This window comes from Bos indicus x Bos taurus, chromosome 2 (genome assembly GCF_003369695.1).
Source record: "Bos indicus x Bos taurus breed Angus x Brahman F1 hybrid chromosome 2, Bos_hybrid_MaternalHap_v2.0, whole genome shotgun sequence".
Classification (NCBI taxonomy): domain Eukaryota; kingdom Metazoa; phylum Chordata; class Mammalia; order Artiodactyla; family Bovidae; genus Bos; species Bos indicus x Bos taurus.
The window spans coordinates 593863-618167 of NC_040077.1; the positions used below are offsets into that span (position 1 = coordinate 593863).

The 24305-nt window shown below is 42.7% G+C and overlaps 1 protein-coding gene across 5 annotated transcripts in view; it reads right to left on the reverse strand.

Annotated features, from left to right (window-relative positions):
* Positions 1–24305, reverse strand: part of HERC2 (HECT and RLD domain containing E3 ubiquitin protein ligase 2) — a 235078-nt gene that overhangs the window by 96408 nt on the left and 114365 nt on the right. For 4 of the 5 annotated variants that reach the window (XM_027554355.1, XM_027554358.1, XM_027554356.1 and 1 more), the window contains 17 exons: positions 22652–22839; positions 21369–21561; positions 19934–20116; positions 17774–17955; positions 16896–17043; positions 16618–16814; positions 16149–16379; positions 15147–15285; positions 13145–13288; positions 10535–10677; positions 7222–7489; positions 6939–7075; positions 6379–6477; positions 4045–4213; positions 3820–3945; positions 2242–2350; positions 1986–2125 (listed from right to left, as the gene is read on the reverse strand). In XM_027554355.1, the coding sequence (XP_027410156.1) occupies positions 1986–2125; positions 2242–2350; positions 3820–3945; positions 4045–4213; positions 6379–6477; positions 6939–7075; positions 7222–7489; positions 10535–10677; positions 13145–13288; positions 15147–15285; positions 16149–16379; positions 16618–16814; positions 16896–17043; positions 17774–17955; positions 19934–20116; positions 21369–21561; positions 22652–22839 (2796 nt within the window). The remainder of the gene's footprint in view (positions 1–1985; positions 2126–2241; positions 2351–3819; positions 3946–4044; positions 4214–6378; positions 6478–6938; positions 7076–7221; positions 7490–10534; positions 10678–13144; positions 13289–15146; positions 15286–16148; positions 16380–16617; positions 16815–16895; positions 17044–17773; positions 17956–19933; positions 20117–21368; positions 21562–22651; positions 22840–24305) is intronic. The other variant, XM_027554357.1, reaches the window with a different exon arrangement.

Sequence of the window (24305 nt, forward strand, 5' to 3'; positions counted from 1 at the left end):
ATTTATATTGACTTCCAAGGGACACCAAATAGTTAAAACCCTTCTTGAAAAAGAAGAAGGCTGAAAGATTCACATTTCCCAATTTCAAGACTTACTACAAAAGCTACAATAATCACAGTGTCACGGTGTGGTACTTATGTAAGGATAGGCAAAAAGACCAACAGAGTAGACGAGAGAACCCAGGAAAAAACTCTCACATCTATGGTCAACTGATTTTCAGAAAGGGTGCCAAGACCATTCAATAGTGAAAGGACAGTCTTCTCAACAAATAGTTTTGGAAAAACTGGATACACATACTTAAAAGGATGAAATTACATATTATACTATGTATAGAAATTAACTCAAAGTGGTTCAAACTATAAACCTCTTATAAACATAGGGACGGATTTTCACAACTTTGGGTTTAGCAGTGATTTCTGAAGTGGACCCAGAAATAAGTATGACATCAAATGGCACAGACAAACAAAAGAAACAATAAATTAAAATTCATTAAAATGTAAAACTTTTATCACAGAATCCTATCAAGAGGGTGAAAAGAAAACCAACAGAATAGGGTAGAATATTTGCAAATCACATATCTGATTTGATGCCCACAATACATAAAGAATTCCTGCAAACTAACATCAAAAGTTTTGAAACTGAGCTGACACACCCCTTTGCCAAAGATATATAAAGAGCAAAAAGCACATGAAAAGAGGCTCAAAGCCATTTATCACTAGGGAAACTCAAAAATCAAAATCACAATGAGATAACTACTTCTCACCATTAGCATGGCTTCAAAAAAGAAGAAAGAAAATAAAATGGTGAGCATGTGGAAAAACCAGCATCCTCATATGCTGCTGGTGAAAAAAAGTGAAATTGAAGTCGCTCAGTCGAGTCTGACTCTTTGCGACCCCATGGACTGTAGCCTACCAGGCTCCTCAGTCCATGGAATTTTCCAGGCAAGAGTACTGGAGTGGGTTGCCATTTCCTTCTCCAGGGTATATTCCCAAACCAGGGATCAAACCCAGGTCTCCCGCACTGCAGGCAGACGCTTTACCGTCTGAGCCACCAGGGAAGCCCACTGCTGGTAGGAACATAAAATGCTGCAGTCACCGTGGAAAACATTTTGATGGTTCCTTAAAAAGTTAAAGAACTACAGAATGGCCCTGCAATTCTACTCCTAGTTTTGAAATAGGGACACATTTGTCTATCAGTGTTCATAGCAACATTATTCACAATAGCTGAAAGGTATAAACAACCCAAATATCCATTAATAGAGGACTAGATAAGCAAAATGTGATATATACATACAATGGACTATTAGTCAGTCATAAGATGAAATTAAATTCTGATACACACTATGTAACATGAACCCTAGAAACATAATCTAAGGTGAAATAAGTTAGATACACAAAAACACAAATTTTGTGTGGTTACACTTATAAATGAGGTACCTGTCTCTGTCTAATTCAGAGACAGAAAGTGGATAAGAGGTCGCCAGGGATTGGGGAAGGGAAGAATGGGCATTATTGCTTAATTGGTACACTCCTATATTGGAATGGTGAAAAAGTCTTAAAAATACTGACTGTTGACAGTGTGCAATATTCTCTTAATTATACACTTAGAAGTGATTAAAATGGCAAATTTTATGTTGCATATATTTTACCATAATAAAAAATATATATATATATATACTAAAAGACATACAAATAAGTCTATCCAATTCTACATCCCATCCAACAAAACATTTATTAGTTTCTTGAGTCCATTTACTCTTTATGAAAATACAAGCAAACAACAGTTATTCTAGTTCCATGGACTACTCATTACTTGGGAAAAAAAAACAAAACAGCAATTCATCAAGTGGGCAGGACCACCTTTCCTGTCTCACTGTGTACACAGTATAGTGCTCACCAATATGAACTTTAAAGAGGAAAATTAAGTATCCACAATAATTATCTAATAATAGTCTGTTGAAAGAGAAGATAACCAGTCTACTATACCTGGTTCATTTATTCTGCCAAATGTATGTCTGGTGTTGTGTTTTCTGGTTTTGAAGCAAGCTTCACAAAAATCAAAGTCATCACAGTTTCTGCATTTGAATCTAGATCCATTGATGGGAAACATCTGACAGCCATCACACCTATTTTTAAAATAGCCATTGAGTTGATAAGAAAAACATGAGGTCAGCTATCAAATTTAATTCCAAAGAAAACCATTCCTCCCAAACAAATCTGGCAATATAAAAATAAAACTCACGTAACCCCAGGGTGAACACTAGGTACCAATTCCATTTCTGATAACAGCCCAGTCCAGTGAGACTGCTGAGGAAAGTCGACAATAACATCTTTTCCATTGGCACTGAAAGCTAGGACAGACAGAAATTGTTTGAAACATCTCTGTCACCAACAAAAACCTAAAATTAAATCTATACCTAGCTATGTGACACTGTATTATAGTTGTTTTTGTTTTACAAAGAGTACTTCTCTTTTAGAGAGGCATACTAAGACACTTTTGGATGAACTAACGCATGATGTCAATTGGGAATTAGCTTCAAAATAATGGAGGGAGAGGATCATGGATGAACAACTTTGGCCAGTAGTTGTCAACTGTTGATGCCAGGTGATGAGTACACAGAAGTTCTTTATACTATAGTCTCTATTTTTGTATATGTTTAAAATTTTCTACAGTAAGAAGGTTCATTTAATTACACCAAGCAAAAACTCCATTCAGTATCTTAGGGAATAAAAATTACATTAATAATATATCTACTGCCCTTTGGTGAAAGCTACTCTAAATATTAACTTCTAAATCAAGTTATTCTTTAAATTTATCTTTGCTTTGATTTGTAAAGCTTTGAAGAATCGCTTCAGAAAACTGTTAAACAAAACTGAAAACTGTTAAAGTAAAATATTAAATAATTGTTCTTATGTAATCGAAGAAACACTAATACCCCTGGGCCCACTGGGAAAGTACCACCACTGTGGCCATTTTTAATCTAAGCTGTACAGTAAGAGGTTTTCCTACAAGGATAAAGGAAGACAAAACAAAGAAAAATGGCACTGAGAGCAAATTTAAGATAAAATAAAACCACACAAATACTTAATCATTTCTCATGCAACTGTTAAAATGGATATGTATACCATTTAAAGGGTGCCATGTTTGATTTGAAATCTCAAGTATATCACATTAAACATAAAGTGAGGAAAATTTTGTGTTTCCAGTTGCCAACTTCTATCATTTGCACAAATCTATTTCTTAAATTTATTAAAAGAGAGAAAAACACTGAAGGAGCTAGCCATTTGGCAGGATTGACAGAACTTCAAAGAACCCCAACACAAGGCCACCCTGAGACTGTGACAGACTGAGGTAAAAACAAAACCACTCTTTTAACATATCTGGTCACATTCAATCTAATCCAAACCACAAGCCCATCCTGATTAGTATAAACAACTGCTTCCTTGCCAAGCATAAGCTCATCATGAGTCCATTATCTCTTCCTTCTAAATAGTATTTATTAAGATATCCATTCTTAGAATTACCCCAATTTCCTAAACCCTCCCCAAAAATACCAAATGCAAATTCCATTAGTCTTTGTTACACCACTTATGAAGACATCCCATTTCCAGGGTATGCATTCTCCCATCTGCAATGAGTTAATACACCCGACTCTGTCCAGTAACAGGTGTGCTGCAGCTCTACAGAGTACTGAAAAGCAAAAGAATACTATGTATATATCATAAGGCTTGTTTTTCCTGCCCTTGAATGAAAAAAAGAGTTTACATTAGTTGATGAAAAGCTAAGCCCTTGGGAGTTTTCTTGCCTAGGTAATACTACCTTTCACAACCCCCACACTTTGATGAGTCACAGATCCCCACTTGTACTTCGGTGTTGTGACTGAGGCTTTGACACGAACTTTATCACCAATTTTGATGTGAGAAGGAGAACTTGGTGGAGGATAGCCTAGAGATTCCAATAAAAAAACATATAATTAGCATTCATTTTGGGGAACTCTGAATCTAATTAAGAAAGTCAAAAGAACTTAATAAAGAATGTTCTCACCTATAAGTTCCACATGAATATACCTAACCCAGTAAGTGCCTCCTTTCTGCTGCCAATCACACTGCACATTGAGGTCATGTAATCCATCCCTATCCAATTTGATGACTTTGCCCACATCTCCTTCACACACCTCTTCATATGTTCGACAGCATCTAACCATCATTCCCACCTAAAATTAAGTTAAAAATACAGTCCAATGTATAGGTGAAACGATCAATTGTAAAGCAGCATTACTCTATCCTAAGAAAGAATTTCCTCTAGCACCCAGCATGCTCTCAATAATTTTATACAAAATGGCACCAGAACTCTTAAGAAAACTGCCTGGCTTGATGTTTGGGGCAGGAAATACATAAGATGAATTTGGATCAATTTGTGCCAGAAAGCAAGGGAGCTATCAAAGATTAATGGGTTCCCTCAAAAGAACAAACTGACCAAGAGGAAAAATGACTGAAACACATCAAATCCATATCAGCCAATAAACTCATCATACAAGCAAATTAAAGGTTTCTTGGTCATCTTTTTATAGTATAGGATTACCAATACACAACTGAAAATTCATAATACAAGCAAACAAAAAGCAACCATCTATTCTGCCTTTCCTATACAAACTATTTTAGAGTGACAAGAGTGGATAAAGTTTTTTTCAATGTACAGAACTCTAGATAATAAATTTGGAAGGAATGACAAATTTAGAAAATCACTATTATGCATAATAGATAATAACATTATTATTTAGATAATAACATTATCTAGATAATAACATTAATCACTACTAAAGCTCCAAGATGGACAATTAATAAAGACTGGATGGTACACATGACAACACTGCATGGTGGGCCATAATACAATAGTCTTTCCCAAGATGCAGCCAAAGTCCAATCAACCTCCAGCCCTCATTCGGACTTTACAGGAGATGCAGACGACAGGGAGGAAGATGTGGGGCAACATAATTTTAGTCACAAATAAATGGCATGAAAAGAAAAAAAAAAGAGTAAAAAATGGTTCTAGGTTAAAAATACACATCACCCAAATGTGGGTGTAATCTTATTTGTATCTAAATCTTAAAAAATTATTGTAACAAGCTATTTTTGGAAAAAACTGGGAAAATCTGAGGCAGAATTAGATAATGAGATAATAGTAAGGAATTACTGTTTACTTTGTTAGGCAATGTTAAGTAACAGTACTGTCAGTAAGTTAAAAATAAAATCCTTTATTTAGAGATACATGTTGTTGACTTATTTAGAGGAGAAATGAGACCATTTCCGGGATTTTCACTAAAGTATACTAATGGGTCGGGAAGATCTGCTGGAGAAGGGATAGGCTACCCTCTCCAGTATTCTTGGGCTTCCCTGGTGGCTCAGGCAATGGCACCCCACTCCAGTACTCCTGCCTGGAAAATCCCATGGACGGAGGAACCTGGTAGGCTGCAGTCTACGGGGTCGCGAAGAGTCAGACACGACTGAGCGACTTCCCTTTCACTTTTCACTTTCATGCACTGGAGAAGGAAATGGCAACCCGCGACTTCCCTTTCACTTTTCACTTTCATGCATTGGAGAAGGAAATGGCAACCCACTCCAGTGTTCTTGCCTGGAGAATCCCAGGGACGGGGGAGCCTGGTGGGCTGCTGTCTATGAGGTCACACAGAGTCGGACACGACTGAAGTGACTTAGCAGCAGCAGCAATGCAGGAGACCTGGGTTCGATCCCTGGGTTGGGAAGATCTCCAGGAGAAGGGAAAGGCTACCCACTCCAATATTCTGGCTTGGAGAATTCCATGGACTATATAATCCATGGGATCACCAGAGAAACCAAGCAACTTTCACTTTAACACTAACTAGAGAGGAGGGCATGGCAACTCACTCCAGTATTCTTGCCTGGAAAATCCCATGGACAGAGGAGCCTGGTGGGCTACAGTCCATGGGGTTGCAAAGAGTCAGACACAACTAAAGCCACTTAGCACACACACACATTCTAACTATAACAAAAGAACTAAAACAGGAAAAGAAAGAATTTAAGATTGAAAAGGACTACACAAAAAGCATAGCTAAAATTTACAATTAGATGGCAAGAAGAGTAATATTTTAAAAAAAAAAAAAAGCAAAAATAGATTATAAAAGTGTCCAGAATAGGGATAATCAGGAAGCACAGGTGTGTGTGCCACATCACTGTGGACAAGCCACTTTCTGCACATCTTCTGCTCCTCTGTCCTCTGCTCCAGTCATTGTTCCTCCCCTGGTTTGTGCTGGGCCCTCCCTCTCTGACTTTCTGAGATGCTCAAACATTTGCTGAATGAAAACCTAAGCAGTCAAGGTTCTAGCCCAATACCATTACTCACCTGAATATTCTCTCTCACATACACAGCATAATCATCGTTGCTTAAGAAATCAGCTCGCTTTTTATAAGTCTGGCTCTCTGTTACAACAGCACCAGTGGACTACAAAAGATAAATACTTTTTTTTAAATGGTGAACCAGATAAACCTACTTAAAAAGAAAGTAGTAAGTGAAATCCATAATACTAAAAAAGTAATAATATTCTATGTTTTCACTATAAAATTCTTCACTTAAAAAAAGACTAATAGCAACAGCACTGTAAGCAGAATAAATCTCAAAAGGTGAAAGTACAGAAAATTTCTGAGGCAATTCCAAATCAGTCCCATAAAACAACTTACTCAAATCAGAAGTAAATATGTCATGTAAATAATGATTTTTTTAAGATCTTCTCTAATGGCGGCCCAACATCAATAGATGTTAAAGCTAAAGGTAATTAAGGCACAGAAATCCCAGGCAGCACTTAGTAGCTTTGCCACATGCCCAGCAGAACCACAGACAGGCCCCATGGAGTAGTGCAGAGGAATCCAGAACTCAGAACAGACGGGCACAAGGGAAGCACAGACCATAGCATAGGCCGTGTCATCCACATCCTCCACCACCTCCTCGTCTGAACATTCCTCAGACCCTGTGTCTGCATCCGAGAGATCCGTGACCTGCACATCAGCATGGTCCAGCAGCCACCCAACCAAGGCTTCCACGCCTAGGAGCAAGCACACACAGCACAACCACAATGAGGACCACAGCGACTGCGTGCCCGAGGGGCCTCTGACATTAGTATTTCAAGGGAAGCCTACGAACAGAAGGGTAGGCACATTAAGTCAAACAACCATAAGGAAAATACAGTACCTGGCAAGCCAGCAGCATTCCCAGAGGCACCAGTGAGTGACTTGAGTGCAAACTCTATGTTCCTTCTAGGAAATCCCATTTCCATGAGCTGAACTACAATAGGCAGAACAGGACCAGGAGACTGCTTGTGCTTCTTCGCTCTGACTGGGCGAATATGCTGCACAGGGACGGGGGTCGTGGCCTCACTGGAGCTGCAGTCTTCAAACACAGGGCTCAATGGGTGGGTAGACTCCACAGCCAGACACTGACACACAGCCAAGGCAGCAGCCTGGGCAAATGAAAGCAGAGTTTGTAAATCAGGGGACTAAGAAGTCTAGAGAAATGGAAAGTACAGACTACTACAACAAACTGCAGTGCAGAAATATAGAAACCTAGGCTTACATGTGTATTTTTAAATGAATGGATAAAACATGTTTAAAAAAAGACAACTTTCACAGTTTAATGCAGTGGAAAGATTCAATGGCCCAATAACTTCGGCTTCAGTACACACAGTCTACCTGATAAATTACCAAATTAGCAATGTCCACTAAGGAAACTTCACAGAAGCACTGAGCTATGAGTGAGCAACAAGCCAAGGTGAGAGGTTTGATGGGGTGGGAGAAACAGACCCTTGCCCTTCCCAAAGACAAGTCAGTATTTGCCATAAAGTAATGGGGCTAGATGCCATGATCCTAGTTTAATACTGAGTTTTAAGTTTTTTTCTCCTCCTTTACACTTATCAAGAGGTTCTTTAGTTCCTCTTCACTTTCCACCATTAGAGGAAACCGCCCATCTGAGGTTGTTGATGTTTCTCCCGTCTATCTTGATTCCAGCTTGTAACTCATCCAGTCTGACATTTCTCTTGGGATGTGCTCAGCATAATGGTTAAATAAACAGAGAGACAACAGACAGCCCTGTCGGACTCCTTTCTCAATCCTAAACCAATCAGTTGTTCCATACAGGGTTCTAACTGTTGCTTCTTGACCCGCATACAGGTTTCTCAGGAGAGAAACAAGATGGCCTGGTATTCCCATCTTCTTAAGAGCTTTCCCAGTTTGTTATGATCCACACAGTCAAAGGTTTTAGCGTAGTCGATGAAGCAGAGGTGCATATTTTTCTGGAATTCCCTTGCTTTCTCTATGACCCAACGAAGTCTGGCAATTTGATCTCTGATTCCTCTGCCTTTACTAAACCCAGCTTGGATATCTGGAAGTTCTTGGTTGGCATAATGCTAAAGCCTAGCAGGCAAGACTTTAAATATGATCTTACTAGCTTGGGAGATGAGTGCAATTTTCCGATGGTTAGGACATTTTTTGGTACTACCCTTCTTGGGAATCAGGATAAGGACTGACCTTTTCCAGTCCTGTGGCCACTGCTGGGTCTTCCAGATTTGGTAATAATTATGAATTTTGGTCAAAATATTCTTAAAAACTGTTTGAAGACCCTGGAGAAAACAGGAATAGGGGCAACCTTGAGCACAAGGGAAGCCCACAGGGAAGCCACTAACAGGGGCAGTGTCACTGGGCAGCAGCCTGCTCGAGCAAGGACGGGTGAGGGAGAACCACAAAATGTGCGACCTCAAATCCTGGGCTGACTGCAAAGCTGACCATGTGTGAGACTGAGGGGCCCAGCCAGAAGAAACTGCTGGGAGACCCAGTGCTAAGAAGATGGCATGCCATCCCAGTCGAATGAAGTTTCAGCATTTTGGTCAAGACACAAAGGTTTCCACTGGAAGAGGTCCTAAATCTCACAGAACTAGAGACTAGGAGCCAGCCCTAAGGGGAAAATGATAAATCATCACCAAAAATTCTAGAACCAACCTCCTTAAGACTGAAGAAAACTACCACATACTGAACCATCTAAAAAAGAAAATAAAAGACACTTCATATAGAACAATAAAATGTCACATGAATTTCCATCAGGATCAAGGGAGAGGGGATTCCCTGGTGGTGCAGTGGTTAAGAATCCACCTTGCAATGTGGGACACCAACTGGATCCCTGGTCCAAGAAGATCCCACATGCCATGGGGCAACTAAGTCCATAGGCCACAACTGCTGAGCCAGGGCACGAGCGCCTGCAAGGCACAACTACGGAAGCCCTCGCACCTACAGCCTGTGCTCCCCAACAAGAAGAGTCATCGCAATGAGAAGCCCACAAACCAAAACCAGAGAAAGCCCACGTGTAGAAATGACCCACCACAGCCAAATAATGAATAAATAAATCTTTAAAAAAAAAAAGAATCAAGGGAGACAAAACAATCGTGGCTCTCTCTCTGGTACAAAAGCCCTTCCTGATTCATAAAGGACAACTCTAGGTCTACTTGTTTCTCCAAGTCTTATTTTTCCCTCAACTCTGGGCATCTCCCAACATGGCTCTGGGCTGCATCTGCTCAACACCCTTTTCATTGATTAGTTCCTCATTCCTCCGCATCCTGTTTTTATCTGACAAATGACTGGCAACATAGCCTTGCAACAACTTTAACCCAATCTCTCATCTCAGGTTTTCAGACCTAAGGAGCAGATGTCATTCGGACTTGGTCTGAGAAAGCCTGGCACCCTCCTCTCTCTGCTGCCCCCATGCCCAGTATTTCCTGAAGAATCCCTTTACACCCAACTGGCTTCCCAACTCACTCTGGATCCTGGCTCCCCACAGGGTCTTAGTCTCTGAGGATTTCTACTAGGGTATTTTCCACCTGCCAAACTGTCTGCTCAAGATTTTACTCCTGTCTTTGATTTTTTTTTCAGAATGTTTAATATAGTACACAGCAAGAAAGATTTTTTAAAATATCTAGTCTTCCTTGTAGTGGGCCATGGAGTTTCCATCATACTCAGTCCTGATCAGGTCTCTTCTATGGGAACACGCCCACAGGCCCCCTCCCCGCAGTCCACAGCGCGTGCAGTGCAGGGCACATGCTCCAAAACAGGGCGTTGGCTGAGAGCCTGGGCATGTTCAAGAAAGGCTTTGGAGTGAGTGAAACAAACGAGCAAGCACCATACAGTGCTCCTAGGTCTAACAGCACTTTTTCAATAATCCTGGAAAAAGATCCCTCCATGAATACTTGAGCATTAACTCATGATGAATCTAGTTAATTTTTACAAACAATTTACAGAAACTCAAAATAAGATTAAACTTTTAACTCATTCATTGTCTGACTAGTACTGCAGTGCTCTATGACAGATATGGTTAAAACCTACCTAGTCCTAAGAATTATTTGGGCATATCATTTAAAATTCAAACCATATCCTTAAAAGAATACACTTCTGGCACACACACAAAATAAAGCTGTTTATAGTTTAATGCAGCAGATTAAAACTACCAGGTCTACTGACTATACCTCAAGCTCTTGTTTGTCAAATATGGCCTTCACAGGAGACGGCTGGGTGGCCGAGGCCAATAATTGCTGCAAGAGGATCATGGGGGGCTGCGGCCCTTCAGGAGACATGTCCACAAGGTCAGGGGATACAGCTGCGCCATCATCTGAATTTAAAAACAAAATATGGATATATTCAACCACATACACCTCTTTACTATGAAAGACGTGCACTAATCATGTTAAACCAGATATGATTTCTACCTAATCAAGCATTAGACAAGCAAAATCTTCAAGGCTTTTTCACTCCCTACATTCTGGCCTCAGTCCTTCTTTAGTTCATCTGTCTGTGTCTTTAAAGCCAACCAAAGCTACTTTCCAGATTACTGCCCTTAGTCCAGTTCTTTGCCTTTGCCATTTTGGTGTACACTCATTTCTGCAGAAACCTCTTCTATGAAACCCCCAAGTTTGTATCTCCAGCCCTAGCTTTTGTTAACCCTTGTTCAGACTATAAACTGACACCTAACCCAAATATGTCTAGGGGTTGTAAATCTTCTCAAAGTGCCAGAGAGTAAATAGTTTAGGCTTACTGACCATAGGATCTGTCACAGCTACTCAACTCTGCCACTGAAATGTAAAAGAAGCCAGAGATGACATGTAAACCAGCTGGTGCAACTAGCAGCAATGTTACCATAAAATTTTGTAAGACAGGTGGCTGTGGTGTTTTCCTTAAAGCCCTGTTCTAGACAGCTCCATCTGGAGCCCCTGTTCTGCCCCAAGTGCAGGATGGTAATCCTGATTCAGTGCTGCCATAGTTCCTCAGGGGGATAACCACAGAGCAGTCAATCCAATTTCCTGGGCTCTGGTTTCCTGATCCTCTACAGTTGTGGATTATCTTCAAGGTCCCTAATGTCTAATACAGAATGAATCTGCACTTTTATTAGATTTACTTCATACTCAGCATGCTGTAATTAAATTTGTTAAGTCGAGGAAACGTAACTCTTAAGTCAAGGAAAAACACCACATACTCCATTGGACTTTCTAATTTTGTCAATAGCACTTCTCCCTGTCTTCCCTATAACTTGAGCTTGAAACATTAGCCACCTTTGACTTTCCACTGATTTTCCAAAAGGTCATCATCTAAAAAGACTATAGCATCACAGTCTCTACTGGTACTTTCTTTCCATTTTTTCATGCCTTCCCTTGGAAGACACTTTATCACTTGACAGGATTTCCCCAACTCCATGATCTCCCAGTTTCAAATGCTCCTATAACTCACTAGCATATTTGTCATCCTGAATATCCTCCTTATCATGTGAAGCCCTGCCACATATTCCCAGTCAGCCTTACATTTCACCCTGGTAGCCATTGCACTCTATCACATGATTCAGCTGACCTCTCCCCAGCTTTAGCCCCATATTCATCAATAAATCCTGAGCTCCTTGCAAAGGTCAGTACCCAAATATTCACTGCTTATGCCTCTGCTCCTACTGTCTCCTCCCCCAGGATGGAAAGTCCTTACCCCTGCAGCCAGGGCTGCCACACACCTCAAAGGCTGCTTGCTCTCCCCAGACCTCAGCTCCAGCACCCCAGGGCGCCTGTGAAACTGTGCTCACACGTCTTATAGCACAGAGGCCCATACCTTGGACAGTGCCATCTACTCTCATTTTCTCTCCCCACCCTGACTCCAGACAGTAAATCATAAACAAAGACGATCTTGTTTTCCATAATATTTACCACAATGTCTTTTAATAGGAGATAATAAAAACATATTTCATATTTTTTTTTTCCTATTCAAAATGAAATGAGCTCACTCCAGAAAACTGAGATAATACAGAAAAGTACAAAGAAAATAGTCAGATGAAATTCTACTATCACTATTCTGGTAAGCAGATGAATGCAAATCTACAAACAGATGTATACAGCAATATCTTTTTATCATTTTGCTATTCCCATGGTATTACACCTATATATGTATCATCATTTGTGAATGGTGCATGGTATTCCACTATATAGGTACACCATCTAATAATGGGCATTCAGGTGTCAGCACAAAAATAATATCAACAAAAAAAGCTATAATGAGCATCTGGAAACATGTGTCACGTGTTTCCAGATGAGATGTAAAAAGATGTCAGCACCACGACATCTTTTCATGTGATAAATTCCCACAAGACAACTTATTAATCAGTGAATATACAAATGTATGTATTTTAAAGTCTAACATTTACTCAAATGACTGTTAGATGGTTCTACCAACTTAAATTCCCACTAGCATAGCAAAGTGTTAGGGTGGTGCCACTCTATGCACATGTGAACCACTTTACCGCCTTATTAAAGGATACAGATCCGGATTTTTTAGCTCTGCGGTGCAGCCTGAGAGTCCACATTTCTACATGTTCCTCATATGTGTCGTCAATGCTACTGGTACTCAGACCACACCTTATATACGGAGGCAAGAGAACACTGTTTCCCTCCTCCCCACCAAACCCCGTCAGGTTTGTCTATCACTTTTCATCAGATACTGGCCCAACTGCACATGTAGAAGCCATCTGTATTTTCCCTCTCATGTTCCTTGCCTGTTTTCTATTTCTGCCTTTCTTACAGATCCAAAAGAGCTCCTTAAAAAGATACCTGTATGAGCAGCTGCAGCCTCCTGAACAGCTGGCTGAGACAAGATCTGCCTGAGCTGGTCCTGGTGGGAAAGCAGAGCACGGCCCGCCTTCAGAATATACAGTTTTAATTGCTGGCACCTCAGCAGATCCAAGTCTACTTGTCCTGTGGGAAAAAAAGGACTGAGCAGGAAAGGCACATGCTGCTTGGGCGTACCACCTCAGCTGCTGCTCAGCCCTGAGGAGGTCCTGCCCTGAGGGACTCAGCTGATCATGTCAAAGTCTGTCTGCAATCAAAGACTTGCCTTTCCCAGTGTTGTGGGAAAGCACGCTCTTCCTCCCCCAGGTCTTCTCCCTTTCTTGCTCCCCATGCATTACTTTGGGTAGGGGTGACGATTATGGCTTAACATAGTTAGAATCAAGTTAGCTATTGCTGCATGCATGCTCAGCCACTCTGTTGTGTCCAACTCTTTGCAATCCCATGGACGGTAGCCCACCAGGTTCCTTTCGCCATGGGATTATTCAAGCAAGAACATTGGAATGGGCTGCCATTTCCTTTTCCATAACTATCGCTAGTATAATCAAATATTTCCTAAACTGCTAAAATTTCAACCCCATACCTACATCACAAATAAAATACTTTCTTGTCATGCCAAGACATCTATGAGACAATTTTGTCAGAGACTTACAACATACAGTTCTGTAACTCATCAAAATCATGGCACTCTCTAGAATCTTGGGGCTTCCCTGATAGCTCTCGAATTTTATCTAATCCAACAACTGCAGTAATGTCCCTGAGTTGACTGAGGAACAGCCTAGGGAAGACACTACAAAGATATAGGCAGCCCACAAGAAGAGTACAGAGAAGGCAATGGCACCCCACTCCAGTACTCCTGCCTGGAAAATCCCATGGACGGAGGAGCCTGGTAGGCTGCAGTCCATGGGGTCGCTACGAGTCAGATACGACTGAGCGACTTCACTTTCACTTTTCACTTTCATGCATTGGAGAAGGAAATGGCAACCCACTCCAGTGTTCTTGCCTGGAGAATCCCAGGGACGGGGGAGCCTGGTGAGCTGCTGTCTATGGGGTCGCACAGAGTCGGACACGACTGGAGTAACTTAGCAGCAGCAGCAGCAGCAGCAAGAGGAGTGAGACTACAATCATAGCTGCAGCATTCCAAAGCAAGACATGCTGGAGGTCATGGACGGCAGCTTGGAGCTGTGGGAATGTGGGTAGGAGGGCACAGGGAGAGTGAGGGGTGGCGCTAGGGCAGCAAGCGCCAGTACCTGGCAGGCAGGAAACACTGGCTAAGGGACACAGTTAGTTGAATTGTGGACATGCCATGGTTTACTTGCACCTGACCCTCTAGCCAGATATGTGAACTGGAGATCCAGAGTTAAAAGTGTTCATCATCATTAATCCTACAGCAGCAATTACAGGGATGGGAGAAATGGGTGAGAAAACTCAAGAAGAGTGGACCTAAAGAGCTAGAAATTATGGATGAAACCTCAAGGATTTCCAATGTGCAAAGAATAGTCAGGGAGAAGAACTCTCAAAGAACATATGAGCAGCAATGTAAAGAAAATCAAGACAGCAGTGGAAGAGGAATATTTTAAGCATGAGTGGCCTTGGTCTTTCATGGGCGGCCTGCATCCAAATACCACGTGAAGCAGGACAAAGCACACAGGCCCTGCTGGGTATGTCTGTCATGAGGCCAGGAGCAGAGGTCCCAAAGTGTGATTAAGACAGGGGGTTGATGGGCAGTGAGACAGAAAACAGACTCCTCTTCAAAAGGTGTGCTCAGAATATACGCTGGCCGGTGTTCTTCAGGTGCCACCCCACCCCAGCATCATTCTTTGTATCGCACACTCTCATCACCACTCCCATCATCGCTCAACCAATGGCCAATCCATCTGAATGCAAAGGCTTCAGCAATGCAAGAACTTACTCTGACAAAAGAACAAACACTGCTCAAACACTAGTTAAGACTGTAGCTGTTTCATCATGAAGCACATGTACTGACCTGCAAAACCCTGTTTAGGTGATTTCTTTATTTTGTGCTTTTCCAATTTGCTTCCAGCGAGGTTCACCAACTGAGCCCACACAGACAGCATGGGCTCTGTGAAGGGCAGGTTAGTGACACTGAACGCCACGGCGGGGAGCTAAAGAAAGAGCATAGAAACCTTCAAAGTGTGTCCATTGAAAAGAACAAACAAATGTTCTGAAAAGTTAGCATAATCAGGAATCTTAACTCTAAAATAACACATGTATTCAAAACTGTTTTTACATCTGAAAATAATTTTGACAGATGACCCTGAAGGTAAGATAAAGACTTACATGTATAGTAAATATAACCTAATTTTTTCTTGTCAACTTTTTAACAATGATTACATGATGGTGGTTGTTATTCTCAAGTATTTTCTATACATTTCAAATTTTCTATGACATGCATATCCTATAATCATCAAAAACAGTACTGTATTGAAACATACAGTAAAAGTGCACTTTTTCACTTTCACTTGCACTTAGGTTACACAAAGTACATAATTCACTCACTTTCCGAATGGACCCCCAGTTCACAGATTTAAGATGACAGTACCTGCTAAATATAGTCATGTCACTCAACACAGTAATTAAGCATTTTCTACATGAACAAAGATCATCATTTTAAAGGAATCATTTTTAGGTTTTTTGAAAGTTGAATTGTTCTATAAAAAATAAATTTCATAAATTCACATTCTAAAATAAATACAACTAATACACTTACACAAGATCTTCTAAATAACTAACACCCTTTCATGTCTTTAAAGGCTAAAATAAGACACATGAACTGCTAATCTATACAACCCTGCGAGACCTGATTAACCACAGGAATGGAATGCAAACAGAGAAAGAAAGGCAGTTTTCCTCAAGGTGGATAGCTACCTAGAAGGCAGACCCAAACCACAAGAATCAAGCTCCTTCTGGTTCTAATATAAAAGCCCTTCACCTTACTACCTAGCAACCTGAACATAAGTTCACTTACTGGCTTCAGCTGATTCAGTGGGCAAACACGACAGGTTCGCAAGTCACAGAACTGCACAGTGATTTTGCCCTTCGGAGTGATGCGAGTCACGGTGCCTTCTCCAAAGTCATCATGCATGACTTGTCCCCCTAGTCGCAACCGGCCGTCAATGCCTCCAATGACAGCCAGGACTGCCATGAGGCTCCCCACCTCAGGGTTCTCACAGTCAGGAAAGTAGTCATCTAACAGAGCCTAGTGCAGACAGACAGCAAACTTGAGGAGAGCCCAGAGAGGTAACCTACTTCTTATACATTACAATTAAGCCAAATTTACTTTTTATATTAGTTTCCTCAATAATTTTTTCCAGTAAAAAATATTTTTAAATATATCCATGAACAAAATACATGGCATTTAAAAAGACAATCTGAAAGTTAAATCAACATTCTACAGAGAAACACTACCAGATGTGCAAAGCGCATGCAGCACCCACCCCTTCAGCCGGCTTTCCTGCACAGCTGCGAGTAACCGAGTGGAGCTGTGAGTTGATGTACTTGTTGATGAGCCCATTCCACTGGCCCAGGGAGTGCAGGGTGCGGAGCAGCGCCACCACCTCCTCCGCCAGCGTGCTGCTGTGCGTAGCAGTCAGGGAAGCCTGCGGGCGGGCCCTCCGCCTCCTCAGAGTGGATTCTGTAGAACACACACAAAGGAAGGGCTACATGATGCCCTGCTTGCTCACCCAGGACACCAGGAAGGGGGAGAGATGCCCACCTCTGAGGAATGGGACATCTGAAGAGCAGGTGGTGAGCAAGCTGCCCAGGAAACCAAAGAGCTTTTCCACAAGGCACTCCATGTCCCTGGCCCGCTCTGTCTTGTCCCATGACGGCAGTACTGCTTGCAGCAAATGTACAGCTAAGATCTGATAAAGGTAATTTAAAACAGCAAGTATTAAAGAAAGCCATTATCTGAAAAATTATGAGGTAAAAGATTTTAATTTTTGTTCCTGTAATGCAATTAATCGTGTGAAAATTCTAACTATTTTACAGCCACATAATTACCTCAAAGTTGATTAATAATATGAATTATCAGGTTAAAAATAAGCTACATTACACATGCAGATACTCATTTAATTAAAAAATAATTTCTTTAGTTTAATTCTTCTCAAGACAAGTATACCACAACTATGGTGAAGATGAGAGCAGCTGATCATAGAAAAGCAAGTCATCTAAGGCTTAACAACTTCATCAATTTAAAATAATCAATATCTTTAGCCTCTTGTCTCAGGGCTTCCGAGGTGGCCCTAGTGGTAAAGAACCCGCCTGCTAATGCAGGAGACGTAAGAGATGCAGGTTCAATCCCTGGGTCGGGAAGATCCCCCAGAGTAGGAAGTGGCAACCAGTCCAGTATTCTTGCCTGGAGAATCTCTATGGACAGAGGAGCCTGGCAGGCTACAGTTCCAAGGGTCATAAAGCATTGAAACAACTGAGGAGACTTAGTATGCACTGGTACCTAGAAAATCCACCCTGTGTTAGTTCTTTTCTGCACTCAGGAACCTAATTACAATGGCCAGCCTGATGCCAACGCTGATGGGGCTCCCAATCCCAAAACTCACAGTGAGCGTAGATCAGTGTGGCAGCACAGTTAGTTACCTGCCGCTGTAGGGAGGCAGCGGTGAAAGGCGAGTGTCCCTCCACAACCTTCACAAGCAGTGAGATCCAGGGCGGGGAGCTGAGGGCCGCACACATATGCGGCGTGAGGGCGATGCTGCGCACAAAGCCCAGGGTGCACCAGCTCCGGTGCTGCTCCCGGCACACCAGCCTGCTGGGGGAGGCTGGCAGAGCAAGACAGACCAGCTTGGCACTCACGCTCTAAAAACAAGCACTCAGAACCACCTTTACTTTCAACTTACCTAAGTCACACATTTTCAATAACAAGCTCCTTTACAAATATACTACAACGTCACTGACTCTAAGTGAGAAGAACGGGAGAATACTTGCAAGTTAGCTCAAGGAACACTTCACATTTTAAAATCTCTAAAGTACATGGAGATGGAGTAATTCAAACTCGTTAAGGAATTTCATCTATGTACTGTCTCTAAGCAGTAGGAAAACAATCTACAATTCAAATAGCGGTTATCTGTGGGAGGGCAAATACCATAGTTTATAAATTTCACATGTTTTAAGTATCTCCCATGAGCTTGTTTATATTTAATCTGCATCATAAATTCCCAGCCCAAGTTTTAAGAAGGCTGTATTCCTAGAAAAAGAGTAAGAGGTTTTCATGAGACAGTGACCCTGACTGCTCCTCCAGGGTCTGCACTCATGGACACCTGGGGTGTCCACACCCTCCTGGCTGGCAGAGACTCTGAGGTGGGGGCATGCCACGTGACCTGCTCAGACACCAGACTAGCTCCCTTCCCCAGCTTCCACAGTCCAGCTCCCTGTTCACCAGGGACACTGCTCTTCAGAAACACGCTCATGCCACTCACTCAGTCACACTTAACAACACATGTGCACAGGCCCTGGCACCCCACCTCAGACGCCACTCTCACAGTCACTCGCACAGTCAAACTCTCCACATACCCAACTACACACATGCACACTCAATCTCACTCAAATTCACACATGCATACACATACACACTTGCACACACACACATACACATTTGCTCCAATCACTTCTTCAACTTCTCCCACACTTACACATACTCATATTCACATACTCAAACACTTTGGTAGACTGAATTGTACCCTCAAAATTCATGTTCACCCAGAGTCAGATGTGGAGATAAATTCTTCACAGAGATAATTATGATAAAGATTGAGATGACATTATACTGGATTTGGGTGAACCCCAAATCGAACGAAGGTACTTATAATAAGAGGCAGAAAAGAAGAGGGGAGGCATTCAACTAAAGATGAGGCAGAAACTGGAATGATGTGACCACACACCACACTTTTGAAGCCTGGAGGTACAAAAGCTAAAATTCAGGATCTTCCCCCAGAGTGTCAGAAGGAGTATGCCTTGATTTTGGACTTCTGCCATCTAGAATTCTGAGAGAGTGAAGTTCTTGTTTTAAGCCTCTGTTAAGAGTTGAATTATGTTCCGCGACAATTCACATGTTGGAGTCCTAGTCCTTAGTACCTCAGAATGCAACCTTGTTTGGAAACTGATGCACTAAGTTTAGATGAAGTTAAACTAGATTAGGGTGCATCCTTAATACAATGTAACTGACATTCTTATAAAAAGAAATCTGGAGACAGACACATACAGGGAGGATGCCATATGAAGATGAGGGATGCCAAAGGGAAGATGAGGGAAGCCAAGGAACGCCAAAAGATTGCCAGCAAACCATCAGATGTTACAGAGGGCCATGAACAGATTCTGCCCTCAGATTCATAAAAAAGAACTCAATATGCTCATTCTTTGATCTTGAATTTCTAGCCTTCAGAACTGTGAAGAAGTGAATTTCTGAAATTGAGATGGCCCAGGCTATGGTACTTTGATGTGGCAGGTTGTGTCTGTGGTGCCTTGTACACCCGCAGAGTGTGCAACACCCAGAGTGAGCTCTACTGTGAACTACCAGCTGTGGGCGCTAATGATAAATCAGTGCAGGCTCAACAACTGTGACAAACGTACCACTGTGAAGGGTGGTGCTGATAACGGAGAATGCAGCTACCATGTCTGTGGTAATTCATCACAGCAGCCTTACCACACTGACACACACACACCCACAATCACCCACATACACACACCCCCAAACTGATAGCCCAGTTCTGACTCTCTGGCCCACAACTCCCCACTGCATACATGTCTTGTCTGTTGTTCCACTCTCCACCAACATTCGCAGCAGCCCACAGAGAGTCTTCGTGGCTTCGCTCTGCATAACTTCAGCATGGACTCCAGCAGAAAGACAAAGAGTTTGCAGTAAATTAACAGTGCTGGTAAGCATCATTGCAGTGGGGTGAATATTCCTTTCAATTTGTTCAGCTTCTGAAAAAAAGAATCAAAATAAGGAACTACACTTCCAAAAAAAAAAAAGGAAAATGTCTCTACATGTTAACTTAAGGGATTTAATATCACATACTTCTTCTCTTACTGTAGACAGGGAAGCAGTTCTTTACATTAAAGATGGAATTCAGGATGCACTGAACACTCACCCTAACTGAAGGGAATAAGACTTTTCCATTACAGTTTAATTTTTTACAGCAATCTCATCCTACAGCTCAGAAACACCAGAACAATTCCAAGGATTCATTCCTTAGAAAAACAACTTCAACGTCAGAAGCTGGCTGCTGCTAAGGTGGCTGTGCCCTGGACAAGTATTAGGTGGGTGCTTCCACGGAAGGGAGCCACATGCTCACATGTACGGATCACTGGATCTTTGATAAGGAATACACGTGGAACCGGACCATCTTTCTGTCACTTGGCCAGCCCTGCTCAGGCCCCAACTTCACAACGGAAACCCCCTGGCAGAGAGGTACGAGTAGGGACAATTGGCCTAGACACTGTCAGATCCAGTAATAACAAATCAGCATTGACTACCTAGGTGGGGCCACACAGCTTCCCGTGTGCTACTCCTAAAGTGCCCCAGACAGGCATCATCGGTTTATATCTGATATGCGTGGAGTGGCCTACACACACCATGGGCACAGAACACCTAGCCCACCTTCCACACCACCCTTTCTCTAGTGAACTCAGTCTCTCGGGTTTTCTCTCCTAACCATAAAAGTGATCTTGGGAGCCTGTCATGCCATGTATACAGCAGACACCTGAACCCCAAATCAGTGCCAGCCTCCTGGACAGTCTCACCAAGACTGGTATCCCAAGGTCTTTCAGACATGTCTGACAAATGTCATGAAGCCCTCCTCCTACAATTCTGCCTCTTAATACATAGGGTTTAACTTTCTGAGGTCATCAAATTCTCATCTTCATTTTACCAAAGGCAGTAAAGTACTAACTCTGCACTGTGTGACACATTTTGAGAGAAGGTGAAAGAAGGAAAAACACATGCTTCAGGGCATGGCAAGGCTATGTCCACTACACAAGGCACTGGCTCAGGGATCCCCGAAAATCCACCTGCCTCCACAACACTATCTCCAAGAGGGACAGGAACTATCCTGCCCCTGGGCCTGCTTCAACCAGACCCTCATGGAAAGCTTCACCTACGGAGTGCCACTCTCACTCCCAAAAGAAAGGACAAACAGCACATGCACACAGCTTGCCAGGGCCCCCAAACACCCACCAGAGTCATCCTCTGTGTCTGAGTCCTCTGCCGAAGGCTGTGTAGAGACTGGGAGCTCTGCCAACTTCAAGTCATACTTCCCCTCCTTCCCCATCCTGTAAGAGTTGGTGCTGCCTGTGTCCCACTGGACCCTGATCCACCCATCCTCTCCAAGTTCACCAATCACACGGCCAAGGCCAGGAGGAGGTCCATCCTGAGGAAGCCAAAACAAAGACTGGTTAAGAGAGTGCAGGCCTCTCACTGGAACACTGCCTATAAGGGTGGCTGCACAGACTTCAAGTCAGCAGAGGGCTCCAAACCCACCTATACTCAGAGCTCACTTCATCACTGTAGTGAACACCAGGACTAATCTGCCCGCACTCCTAACAAAAGAGGTAAGTGGGGGAAGAACCACCTCACTTAGCATCCTCTATAAGCCAATGCAGACACCAGACTTTCCAGCCTGGTTCTGCCACCCTGCTCACTGGCCCCCCCTTATCCCACATGGGGCTTCACAAGGTTGGGAACCTCAAACAAGCACCAGAATCTCCTCACTCCCTTTCACTCTTCAATTTTCCCTCACACCTTAAGACTGAAACTCTACTTCTGATTTCTACGAGTAGAAGATGTTTTCAGGATGCTGCTATTTGTCCTGGACACACTGATTTCTGAGATGATTCTCAGGAGGTACATGCTTAAGAATGAAGCTGAGAAAACCTGGACAAGACAAGAACGCTCCACATCACAGTAGGGTGAGCACTGGCCTAGCTAGTTGCTCCAGTAATGGTGTAGAGCCCAGTCCCAAAATCTACTCAGGGAGACCCGACAGACACGTGAGCAAGGTGCTGGGGGAAGAAGGGGAAAGACGGACACTGCCCAAGCAGGTGCCTGTAGCTGCTGGGTCAGGATACCTAACTGGCACCTGGCCATCAGCTCACAGAGGCAGGGTCAGAGCTTTCACGACATGATTATTCAGATGCAGTTTACTCTCTCCTGCTCACCCTTACTCTTGTTCCAGGCTGAGCCTCAAGTCAAGCCTAGGCCAGGAGTGTCCCAAAACAAGCAGCTACTCCTCTAAGATGTGGTCCTGTTCAAGGGCCCTGGAGCAGGCTGCTGCCCTTCTCTACTGGTGCTGAGATTCTATTTGCCCACCCAGGAATCGGTAACTACATCGCCTGTCAACCACACCTGTCTTTTGAGTGTAGGTATTTATTCCAGTCTCCACCCACTCATTGCATGCAGGTCAGGATGCGCAGAGGGTGACTAATGTGTGGCTAAAGCGTTTAACTCAAATCTCTAAGGACCTGATCTCCCCATTTCCAGTCCACGCCTCTCATGACCCTGGTTCCAATCTTCATCATGGCGGCCAACTCCGGCCCTGAAACTGGCAGCTGTACCGGGGCTGTTTCCTTCCGTGTCTCTTCCAAAACTGTAGCAGAAGCTCCTCGGGCAGAAGCATTCATGTCTTCTTCAACATTATCACAACTAGGGCCTATCAGAGCATCAGAAAAAGCAGATGAACCAATAAGCAGTTAAGTATTAATGAAGATGATAATTTTAAATAATCTATAGTGTAGTTTTTACCAATACAACAAATACCATCAAAGATTTACTGATGAGAACTAAGACATTTAAAAGGTAAGGAGAGGATAAAATATATAAATATGTATTAAGAAATATGTAGAAGATTTTAGAAACTCTCAGAAAAGATATTTACTCTATTTCCAGGAATTATGATCCACTCCAAAAAGCAAAAATGATTAGAGAGACACTCATTACTCATATTATTAGAACAGGAAAATAAATGATATACAAAACCACCTAAATGTTTAACACTGTGAGAAATTAACAACCTTTAATTATGGTAATGTGAAGAAAAGAGCTGATAAGGAAGGCCTGATACTGCTGTCCCCAGAAAAGCCTGTTTACAGGGTTGGCCCTCAGCTGGCCTTCGGGAACCTGGATTTCGTGAAGGCTCCCACCAGTCCTTAACTGCCAAGAAGCCATTCCTGTGCCTACACTGCACAAACAACATGGTCTCTGCTAAAACCTGCTTCTTTCTGGGGGGTGTGAAGCTTACTCAAGTGCCGGGCAGAGATGCCTACATGACCTGCCCCAGTGAAAGCCCAGGGCACCAAGTCTCCATACTTTGCATGTAAAGACAACACTTCACATGTGTGGTCACAACTCTTTGCTAGGGGAACTAAGTGCACTCTGTGTGTCTCCCCCAGGAGAGGATTTGTGTCCGGTCTCTCACACTTTACCTATGTGCCACGGCTGATTCTGCTTCCTACTCTTTCACTGTAACAAACTTTAGCCCTAAGTATGACTATATCTGGAGTCTTGTGAGGCCTGCGAGCAAATTATTAAAACTGGAGGTGGTCTTGGGAACCCTGACACAGGGGTGGCAGCAACAGGATTTGTTAGAACAATGCGGACTCACTCAAATATTGCAAAACCATTGTCTGGTACAAGGGAAAATGAAGGAGTAGGGACATGATGAAAATATGGTCCCTGGCGGCCATGGAACCCCTCACAGTATAAAACAGAAGGTGAGCTGTAATCCGTGAGAAGGAAAATTTACCAATGTATTCGAAATAGGAAATTTAACCCCAGGAACCAGCACGCTGGCCTGAGGGAGGGGTATGCACACTGGTAACCCTGTGGTTTTTATTCTCTCTCCAGGACAGAAAAGGCCCCAAACATTCCTTTTTGGGCTTGGTCGGGTGAAAATTTTAAAGTTTGTGTTCTGCTCACCTTCAAGAAGGAGGGAAAAAACATTGCTCAATTCCCAGGTCAGGAGTAAAGCTTTAAATAAACTGGAGGGAAAATAGTCTTTTTCTCAACCTGGGAGCACCTCTGTGAGGCCCCAGAAGGGGCGGGGGTTCCATCTAGCTGGTACCTCCCCAGGCAGCTATAACGTTAACACTGTAAACACTGAATTTGCTGCCAAGGGTT